The sequence below is a fragment of the Ziziphus jujuba genome, chromosome 1 (assembly GCF_031755915.1).
Source record: "Ziziphus jujuba cultivar Dongzao chromosome 1, ASM3175591v1".
Taxonomy (NCBI): domain Eukaryota; kingdom Viridiplantae; phylum Streptophyta; class Magnoliopsida; order Rosales; family Rhamnaceae; genus Ziziphus; species Ziziphus jujuba.
In genome coordinates this window covers 39,096,892-39,108,350 of record NC_083379.1, presented here as the reverse complement: position 1 = coordinate 39,108,350, position 11,459 = coordinate 39,096,892, and the positions used below count along the sequence as shown (strand labels likewise).

General features: G+C 32.6%; 1 protein-coding gene across 1 annotated transcript; it reads left to right on the top strand.

The window, feature by feature from the left end:
- Positions 1-8,275: 8,275 nt before the first annotated feature.
- LOC107403609 (probable polygalacturonase At3g15720) lies at positions 8,276-11,259 on the top strand. The gene is made up of 8 exons (XM_048467265.2): positions 8,276-8,393; positions 8,787-8,927; positions 9,520-9,549; positions 9,659-9,866; positions 10,246-10,327; positions 10,424-10,532; positions 10,651-10,767; positions 10,920-11,259. Exons 2-8 carry the CDS (start codon positions 8,880-8,882, stop codon positions 11,166-11,168), a joined length of 843 nt encoding a protein of 280 aa, XP_048323222.2. The 5' UTR covers positions 8,276-8,393; positions 8,787-8,879; the 3' UTR covers positions 11,169-11,259.
- Positions 11,260-11,459: the final 200 nt, after the last annotated feature.

Here is an 11,459-nt window from a genome sequence, read left to right as displayed (position 1 = left end):
TTACATATAAATACCCAGGTTGGGATGTATATGATGTCCCTTTTTTTCTTTGTACTTATTTTCCCTCACTGTATATTTAAGGAAACAATAATAATACTAGAGTCATCAAATTATTTATTAAATTTAATTACTAAATTTTGTTGGCATTATTTTAATTGGATTGATTTTTTTATTCTTTACATTCAGATTATATTAATATTTCAACATATATAATACATTCATTCACACGTAATTATTATGTTATTTAGTTAATGTTTTTGGTTAAGGGAAGTAAAGAACTTGAATGATTGCAAAGGCTTGACAATTTTGTATTGATAATTATGTAATATTTATACAGACTATAGAAGCTTTGAAAGACAATTATGTTCTGTATAATATATACAAAAATAGAAAGAAATAATGCTAATTATTTGTATGCGTGTATATACACGTATTGCTGCTTCCTGCTTGATTTGTTGGCTGACTCCTGGAAACTTTCTTGATTTGTAAGATTGCTATGATTCCCTCGTTGTTGTAAACTTGCCTTAGTTCATTCATCACAATCTTCGGCTATTAGGTAGGATATATCCTTAATAGAGACCAATAAATACCTTTTTTCTTTTTTGATTTCGCATATATGATATATATATATTTATGTACATTAGTTAATAGGTTACAATCGCAAAAGATAGACTAGTCTTTACATTATTAATTGTGATGATTTAATCCTCAAATTCACCTTGTAATGCTGCTGTGATGATTTGCAGAACTGGTGCAGAATTGCAGAACTGGTGCAGAACCTGTTTTGTGTGTTTTTCAAGCTTCTGGAGGTCAAAACGGTGCACTTCATTATTTTGGAAGTAAAGAATCGCAAAATGGTCATTTTGCCTCACAGCTTAAGTAGAGTGATGTCGTTTTGAGACAACACTAATTATATGTATGTCTTCCTTCTTCACAACGAGATTAAGAGAGATGAAAATCAAATTTCCAGAAAGTTGCAGAAGCGGGAAAAAACTCCAAGAAATCGGTTTTCATTCCCTCGTGTTCTTCTTTGTGTGTGTAATTGATTCTTGGTGAGATTCTTTGTGAGCTTGGTAAAGAACACTGAGTGAAAAGGGTGTAACATGAGCTTTGGGTTGTGAATATCTGAGTGATTTCATAGTTTAAGTTGTGTAGTTATTTTCTGTGACAGTAGCTACTCAATAAAATACCAGAAGCTCTCACTGGAGCAACGGGGATGTAGGCTATCTTGGCCGAACCTCGATAACTCTTGTTGTTGTTTGTGTTACTTAGTTTTTCAGTTTTGCTTTCTAATTTTCCAACAGTGGTATCAAAGCTATTGGGTATTTCCAATTCTTGGTGAGTTGGATATTCTTCCCCTTTTTTTTTTTTTTTTTAATTCTTGGTGAATTGGGTTTCTTCAATTCTTGGTGAGTTGGGCATTTTCAATTCTTGGTGAGTTGGGTAATTTCGGTTCTTGGTGAATTTGGATATTTTCAATTCTGGGTGAGTTTTTTGATTAACAATCTTGGAAGAGAGATTTGGTTTTGGCCAATTCAAAGGATGTCTACGAAATTGGAGATTGAAGTATTCAATGGAAAGGGAGACTTCTTGCTCTGGCACAAGAAGATGAGGGCTGTGTTGGTCCAGATGAAGGTGGCAAGGGCGATTGATGGGTCATATGCAACATATGTCACCAAAGAAAAGAAGCTTGGAATTGATGAAATTGTAATGAGTACTATCATTTTTCATCTTTCTGACAATGTGTTGAGGCAGGTAGATGATGTGAGTACTACTTCACAGATGTGGCAGAAACTTGAACAGCTTTGCTTGGTGAGATCTTTACCTGACATAATTCTTTTATTAGAACAATTTTTTGGTTTCAAAATGGATACCACTAAGGACTTAGATGCTCCTTGATTCTTTTAATCGCTTAATACTGAGTCTTACAAACTGTAATGTTGTTTTTGATGATGAATATCATGCTGTGATATTATTAAACTCCTTGCCTGAGACTTATAGAGAAGTGAAGAATGCCATTAAGTATGGCAGAGACTCTTTGTCCTTAGAAACAGTAATGAGTGCCGTCAGGTCTCGAAACTTGGAATTGAAATTTGAGTCTAAAGGAGAAGGACTTACAGTAAGAGGTAGGAGCACCAATCGAAGCTGGGGTCACAATGACCATAGGAGTAAATCTAGAGAACATCCTAGATCTAAATCTAGGACAAGAGGCAGGAAGTGTTATTACAGCAAGAGGGAGGGCCATTTTATTAAAAATTGTTTTAAGAAAAGAAAAGATGAAAAAGAGAAAGGCCAAGAAACAGGTGACTTGGCAGTGGCTTATACTGGTTTGGAGCCTACAGAGGTCTTGGTTGTGTCTTCCAGTCAAGACAAATCCGAATGGGTGTTAGATTCAGGTTGTTCCTTTCATATGTGTCCTGATTTAAGTTGTATCTACTCTTATTCTGAGTGTGATGGTGGTCAAGTCCTTCTAGGAAACAACCGGTCATGTTAAGTAGTTGGCATTGGAAATGTGCAACTACAACTATTAGATGGTACCATTAAGACTCTTACTTCAGTTAGACATGTCCCTGATTTGAAGAGGAATTTAATTTCTCTTGGTATGTTAGATGAATCTGGTTTTTCTTGTAAAATTGAAAATGGTACTATGAAAGTGACTAAGTGTTCTCTTGTTGTTATGAAAGGTGTGAAAAAGAATGGTTTGTATGTTTTGCTCGGTAAAACAGTGACTAATTCTAGTAATGCTTCTGTTAGTTCATCAATTGATAAAACTATTTTGTGGCATAATAGATTGGGTCACATTAGTGAAAAAGGTTTGCATTACTTGAATAGACAGAATGTGTTTGGCAAGGACATAATCAGTAAGCTAGAATTTTGTGAAAATTGTATTTTGGGAAAACATCATAGGCTTAGCTTTAACTTGAGTACAAGTAGAGCTTTATGTTAGAATATGTGCATGCTGATTTGTGGGGCCCTGCCAAGGTACAAACAGTGGTAATAGGTATTTTTTTATCAATAATTGATGATTTTTCTCGAAAAGTTTGGGTTTACTTGCTGAAAACCAAAGATGAAGCATTTACTAGGTTTAAAGAATGGAAATTGCTTGTTGAAAATCAAACCAATAAACCTGTAAAAGTCTTGAGAACCGATAATGGTCTAGAATTTTGTAATAGAGAATTTGATAATATCTGTAAGTCTCATGGTATACTAAGACATAGAACTGTTAAGCACACACCACAGCAAAATGGTGTGGTTGAAAGGATGAATTAAACTTTGCTTGAGAAGGTGAGATGTATGCTTGTTTCATCTGGTTTGCCTAAATTGTTTTGGGGTGAGGCTGTTATGACAGCTATGCATTTAGTAAATTTATCACCATCTATTGTTTTAAATTTTAAATCCCCTGAACATGTGTGGCTTGATAAGAAGCCTAATTATAGCAAGCTTAGAATTTTTGATTGTGCTACATATGTACATCAAGCTGAGGGAAAACTTGAACCTAGGAGTATAAAATGTGTTTTCTTAGGTTATCCTTCAGGTGTTAAGGGCTATAGACTTTGAGATAAAGAAAGTCAGGGTTATAAAGTCATTATAAGTAGAGATGTGATATTTGATAAAACTTCTATGCCTTGTAAAGTTACTAACAGTGCAGGAAATGAGATGAGTAACAAGCTGAAAACAAGGAGTCTTGATTTATTTCCTGAGATGGAGAGTCAAGAGGATGAAAATCTAAGTAAGCCATATGATGAAGCTGTCCTTGAACCTCCAAGTGTTGATGAACCAGAAAAGCATACACCTGCCCAATCAGATGAAGAGTCACAAGATGAACAACCAAAGCAGAAATCCTCAAGTCCAAGACAGAAAAACATAGCTTCACCAGGATACTTGCTGATCCGAGATAGAGCAAAATGGCAAGTGAAGCCTAATAAAAAGTACAGCTATGCAAATTTCATAGCTTTTGCCTTGGTGGCATTTCAAGATCTTACATATAATGAGCCAAGAAGTTATTTGGAAGCTGTGAAATCAAAGGAAGCTGCAAAATGGAAAGAAGCTATGGTTGAAGAAATGGAATCTTTACATAAAAATGAGACTTGGGAGTTGGTACCAGCACCTGCAAACCAAAAAATTGTAGATTGCAGATGGATCTACAAAGTCAAGGAAAGAATGACAGAGTCTGAACTAGTGAGATTTAAAGCCAAATTAGTGGCTAAGGAGTTTACTCAAGTTGAAGGCATAGACTACAATGAAATTTTCTCATCGGTTGTCAAGTATACAACCATAAGGGTCATGTTGGCTTTGGTAACTCAGTTTGATTGGGAGTTAGAATAGATGGATGTTAAGACTGCGTTTCTTCATTGAGAGTTATAAGAAACTATATACATGAGACAGCCTGAAGGTTTTGAAATTAAGGAAAAAGGTGGAGATCTTGTGTGTTTGCTTAAGAAATCATTGTATGGACTTAAGCATTCACCAAGACAGTGGTACAAAAGGTTTGATTCATTTGTGGTAAAAGCTGGTTTTGTGAGAAGTAATTTTGACAGCTGTTTATATTTTAAGGACACTATGACAGACAAGACAGTGTATCTTTTATTATATGTGGATGATATGCTGCTGGCAGGTCCAGATGGTAAACTTATACTTTTTGTGAAGAATTTACTCAAGTCTGAGTTTGAAATGAAGGACCTTGGACAAGCCAAGAAGATTTTGGGAATAGAAATTGTGAGAAACAGATTGAGATATGAGATGAAGCTGCTGCAATCTTCCTACATTTAGAAAATGGTGTCCAGATTTTCTATGGAAGGTGCAAAAGCAGGAAATGTTCCACTTGGTGGACATTTCAAGCTGTCTAGTAAGCAATATCCAGCTACAGAGCAAGAGAAGGAAGATATGGTGGCTGAACCATATTCAAATACTGTGGGATCTGTGATGTATGTGATGATCTGCACTAGGCCAGATTTAGCTCATGCCATTAGTGTTTTGAGTAGATACATGGCTAATCCTGGCTGAGATCATTGGGAGGCAATGAAATGGCTTCTACGATATTTGAAGCACACAGTGAGTGAAGGTTTGATTTATAAAGGAAATTCAAGTGAAGTTGAGTTAATTGGGTATTTGGATTCTGACTATGCTGGTAATAGGGATAGAAGGAAATCTATGTCTTCTTATGTGTTCAATTTAAGTGGAAATTGTATAAGTTGGAAGTCTCAGCTGCAACCTGTGGTGGCTTTATTGACATCTGAATCTGAGTATATGTCAGCAACAGAGGCTGCAAAAGAAGCTATTTGGCTTAAGGGTCTGTTGACAGAACTTAAAGCACTTAATCAAGAGGTTGTTTTATACTCAAATAGTCAAAGTGCAATCCACTTGTGTAAAAATCCAGTGTTTCATGAAAATCTAAACATATTCAGGTCAGGTATCACTTTATCCGAGATATGACAGCTCAACAGGTGATTAAGTTGAAGAAAATTCCTACTGAGCTTAATCCTTCTGATATGGGTACAAATGTGCTTACTGTTAGCAAGTTTAATACTTGCAAGAATCTGCTCCAAGTTGGAGCAGGCTGATTTGGTGATGGTTATTTTTGCTGGGATGGTGATGAGCTTCTGTTGAATTGAATTTGAGGATTAGGTGGAGATATGTGATTATTTAATCCTCAAATTCACCTTGTAATGCTGCTGTGATGATTTGCAAAACTGGCAGAATTGGTGTAGAACCTGTTTTGTGTGTTTTTCAAGCTTCTGGAGGTCAAAACAGTACACTTACTTATTTTGGAAGTAAAGAATGGCAAAATGGTCATTTTGCCTCACAGCTTAAGTAGAGTGATGTCGTTTTGAGACAACACTAATTATATATATGTCTTCCTTCTTCACAACGAGATTAAGAGAGATGAAAATCAAATTTCCAAAAAGTTGTAGAAGCGGGAAAAAACTCCAAGAAATTTGTTTTCATTCCCTCGTGTTCTTCTTTGTGTGTGTAATTGATTCTTGGCGAGGTTCTTTGTGAGCTTGGTAAAGAACACTGAGTGAAAAGGGTGTAACAGGGGCTTTTGGGTTATGAATATCTAAGTGATTTCATAGTTTAAGTTGTGTAGTTATTTTCTGTGACAGCAGCTACTCAATAAAACATCAGAAGCTTTCACCGGAGCAATGAGGACGTAGGCTATCTTGGCCAAACCTTGATAACTCTTGTTGCTGTTTGTGTTATTTAGTTTTTCAGTTTTGCTCTCTAATTTTCCAACATTAATCAAATAGTTCTCTGCAAAATGTTTTATCAATGATTTGAAAAATTAAATGATAAATTTAACAATAGAACATGAAAAAAAAAAAAAAATATATATATATATATATATATATTCCAAAAGGGAAAAAGAATTGTTTTTGATAACCAAAAAAAACTTTATATCTTGTTTTATACATATATATATATATATAATATTTCTCTGAAATTAATTTTCCTTTAGAATTTTTATAACCGAAAAAAATGCTTAAAAATATAGCCCCTTTCAAGTGGTTCCAGGATTCTAAACCCCGTTATAAAAAAGAAACAGATTCAGATTTATCTATTTATTTTCTTATTTTTGGGTTTATTATGCACTCAAAAATGTTGACCTAGTGCAACAATGGTGACAGGGAAAAATAATTTGTCAAAATATTTGTCCACGAAATGCTCCCTAGCAATTCTCATTATTTAGATGGCTTTGCATATATCCTAATGAAAACCATCATTATATTGTTTTATGTCAAAACCATCATTATTTTTTTCAGACCAAAACTGTCATTAAGTAACAGCCCTCCCAAAAAAAAAAAAACTGTCATTAATTAACAGCTTTCAAAGTAATATGACACAATTAAAAATTTATGGGACACCAACTTGTTAATTAGTAAATATATATATATATATATATATAAAGGTTTAATTGTATTTTAATATTTTCAATTTTAGTATTTTAAAATTTAGAAACTCAATTTTTTTACTCATAAGCTTAGATGTTCAATTTTTCGATTTGTTGCAAGTTGGATTGTATTTGATTTTTAATTGTAGAGTTTAACTACAAGCTCACATGAATGATATTAAACTATATCAATTTATAAACTAAATGTATTAAAGTGCAAAACTTTGATAAGCTTTATTTAAAAAAAAAAAAGAAGAAGCTTGGGATAGGTCATCTAACCAGTATTAAATTATCAAATTTTAAACTATAAAAAATAATAAAAATATAAGTTTTTAGAACTAGTTTAAATTTTATATTTTAGCATATTTTAATTCAAAATTTGATAAAATTTAATATCAATCACTATCAACCAAAAAGTTTAAGTTATAACAAATTGAAAATTTAAAAACCTAAATTGTTAAGTTGAAAAATTAAAGATCTAAATTGCTAAATTTTAAAAGTTGAGTATGTTAATATGCGATAAACCTATATACAAATGGTCGTGTTATGTTTTCCTCGAATTTTAGGTACGTAATATATCCATTGAAAAGACAAAAGAAGGAAAAAAGGAAAGTAATATATTGAAGCAAGATGATTGTTACTATTATTATTATTATTATTATTATTATGATATGTTTATTGAGGGAAAATTAGAGAGTTTGCAACTTGTATTTAATTTGTTCTACTTTTGAGTAGATATATACAATCAAGAAAATTTATTGGGAAAAAAATATTAAAAATTATGGAATAAATGGTAACCAAAACTTAAGCCAAGTAAATGCATTTGTATTCATTGAATATGAAAGAAATGAATGCATTCCATAATAAATATAAAATATATATAAAAGAAAAATATTTACAAAATCCGAATAAACACTGTCTCCACTATAAATATAAAGGCTGGGCCACAGTATTGCTATCATCTGTAAGTTCAAAAGCATCTGTGGGATTGCATTAGCTAGCTTGTGTTTCTCCTTAATTTTCTTCAAATATATATATATATATATCATGAAGAACATTCAAAAGCTTGTAATTAAGTTTATGGTATTTATATGTATTACTTTATATAACTATTTTGGCATTGGACATGGCGAAGAAATTTTTAATGTGCTTGATTATGGTGCTGTTGGGGATGGCAACCAAGATGATTCTCAAGTAAATCCAATCTGCTTTATCACGGCTAGTTTTGCGTGTTGGTTTTGATGCATGCATATACAATTTCTTTCACGTAAAAGCATATATAGTATTATATATATATATATGTTTAAGAATATCTTATGTGACTGAGTGTGTTAGATATATACTAACTAAAATTGCATTGAAAAAGGCATTTTTGAAAGCATGGGAAGCAGTATGTGGACAAGGTGAAAGCTCAGCGACACTTGTAATCCCAGCAGGGAAAACATTTCTTTTACAGCCCACAGACTTTGCAGGTCCTTGTAAAACCAACAGCCCTCATGTTCAGGTAAAAATTTATTTTGACACAAAAAAACAAACAATCAAAGCTATGATTTCAACCAGCTTGTTACAAGTTAATCAATGACATATCCCATGTCATTAATATATATATATACACATATATTTTGTAGTAATGCTATATTTATTATTACAAGGTAATAACATTAATACAGAAGAAAGTAGTATCAACTGCCAAGCATTGACCACACTACACAAGTCAACAATTAAATGATGTGGGTTGATTTTCTGTTTTTTAATGTTTAAGTTTGTCTAAACAATCATTAATATTTCTAGTATATTGTAATAACTAATGAACTTAGGCAATTAACATAAAAATTTCCTGTTATTATAATTGTATATTTTTTGTTGATTAATGTGTGAAATGGGTGATGAATGGCAGGTTCTGGGAAAAATAGTGGCACCTGCAGATCCTAATGCATGGAAAAAGTGCGGAGGATTTTGGCTCTCTTTCCTAAGGATTCAAAATCTAATCATGGATGGATCAGGAGAAATCGACGGCCAGGGTTCTTCCTGGTGGAATGTAATGATACTCATCTCTCTCTGTAAATTCTTATATATATATGGAAATTCTATGCTGAAGACGGTCCGCATGAGTACTGCAGTATTAGTTACGGTTTTTCCTAGTATTAGCGATGGTTTCTTAAAAAATCGTCACTAATATTATGAAAAACCGTCACCAATACTGTGATCCGTATGAAAAACGTCTACACCATAGACGGACTGTATATATATATATATACTTATCGTTTTATAATGTCATACATACGTTCAAAAAAGTAATAATTTTTAGAGAAATAATTATGAATTATAATTATTAAAAATAATAATTTTTTCAAAAATTATTTTTTTTTAGAACATTCGCATAATAAAAAAATATGAACATCTACACTATAAAATCTTTCATAATTTTATTCTACTAGCAACGCATCGTGGACACACATCACATCTTACATTAGCTAGTGGAATGATTTGTTGCCTAGCTATTCGTCCATTAGAATACTCCCATATATAATATATATTATACAGGATTCAGCGTTAATTAAATATTAGTATGTGTATATATATATATATATATATATATATCTAACGCCAGATTATCACTGTGTTTCCAGGGGGAGCAGACCAAATGCCAACGACCCATTGTAATTAAAACGATCTTCTTCAATTCTAGATTAAAAGCAAAAAACGGGGTTGTTTTAGAGCTTAAATTTGAATTAAAATTTAAAAGAATAACGAATTATTTGCATGCAGGCTGTGCAATTCAACAAGTGTAATAATCTTCAACTGAGTGGACTCACTCATCTGAATCCCCCAAATGCCCATATACAAATATTCGGAACGCGTAGTGCATACCTCACCAACCTTCATATCAATGCACCAAAAGATAGTCCAAATACTGACGGAATTAAAATCGGTGGATCAACCCATGTTCAAATTCATGACTCTGTCATTGCCACTGGTAACTCTTTCATATACTACTTAATTATTAACATATATATATATATATATATATACACTTTTGCTACAGTCCCCATCAAAATGTGAATGCCTAATATAAATAGCGGCTTATTATAATAAAATTATATTTGTATATGATGGACTATATTGTCTGATTTACGGTGAATGTATGTCTAAATTTTAATTATATATAATTGGACAGTAGTTACCCAACAGAACAAAATTTTAAATGAGCTTGAATTTAAAAACTCTCAAATCAGGACAATGTGAAATTTGCTGTATATGTATTTGTATATACATATTTAGATTGCATAGGACTGTTTTTCCATAGTCGAGGAGGGCATTAGGTAGCTAACGGTGGGTATGTTGCATAACAACAGGGGATGACTGTATTGCGTTATTGAACGGGTCGAATTATATCAACATCACCAACATTGCTTGTGGACCTGGTCATGGGATTAGGTTTGTCAAAAACTCAAAATTTTGTTAATTTCATTAAAGTCATTTTGATTTTAGCCCATTTTGATGATGACTATAATGTTTATGTATATTCAAAAGTGTGGGAAGCTTAGGAGGACATGGAGGTTATTCAGTGGTAGAAGGGGTACGTGTGTATAACTGTAGCTTCAATGGAACGATGAATGGAGCAAGAATCAAAACGTTTCAGGTGATTAATCTAAAAAAAATATATATATGAAATAATTATTCCAGAATCTGACTTCAAAAATGGGTTGAATTCACCTTTTTTTTCAATATAATAATCCTCTATATGCCAATTTTTTCAGGGAGGTCAAGGGTATGCAAGGAAGATACACTTCGACAAGATCACACTAATAGCAGCACAAAACCCAATTATCATCGACCAGAATTATAATGTCCTTGACGACAGCAATATTAACCAGGTTAGTGCAATTTGTTATAATATTCTATATATATATATATATATATATAAACCCAAATAAATAATACAGAGGTTTTGGCAATTAATTTTTTTTTTTTTTTTTTTTTTGGGATAAATTTTTGTGTGTTGTTTTGTTGTATGTGATGAATACAGGAAACATCAGTAGAAGTGAGTGATGTAACATACAGTGGATTCGAAGGAACAAGTGCGGATGAGAAAGCCATTACAATAGCATGCTCTGCTTCTCCAGGCTGCCTCAACATTACCATGTACGGAAATAATATCACTTCCTCTGTACCAGGAAAGGACATCTATGCCTCTTGCAACAATGCCAAAGGAACTTCCAAAGATACTATGCCCATGGTGCCTTGCCTCTCAAACAATTCCAATGTACAACTCTAATTAATTACTTGTAAACAGCCCATATTTTTCTTTAATTAAAAAAATGAAGATTTGTATTATTATGGTTCACAAGTATTCAAGGGTATGGAATTGTTATAAACTACATAATCCATCACAACATACAGGGATGAAAGTAATTATGATCAAGCACCGAAATATGAAACATGGTTTACAGTATGGGAGTTATTAATTAAATATGCAATGTTCAAACAATCCTCTTCAACTCATTTAAATCTTGAGGCGAATTGTTTGGAAACCTTAACCAAACAAAAAAATTCTTCCAAATTGATA

What these genes read in the sequence shown, in the direction of transcription:
- LOC107403609 (XM_048467265.2), top strand. Translation starts at nt 8,880, where the DNA reads ATGGATGGATCAGGAGAAATCGACGGCCAGGGTTCTTCCTGGTGGAAT. An exon ending in CCAAATGCCAACGACCCATT is followed by an intron (nt 9,550 to 9,658) that starts GTAATTAAAACG and finishes ATTTGCATGCAG; the next exon opens with GCTGTGCAATTCAACAAGTG. An exon ending in TGACTCTGTCATTGCCACTG is followed by an intron (nt 9,867 to 10,245) that starts GTAACTCTTTCA and finishes GCATAACAACAG; the next exon opens with GGGATGACTGTATTGCGTTA.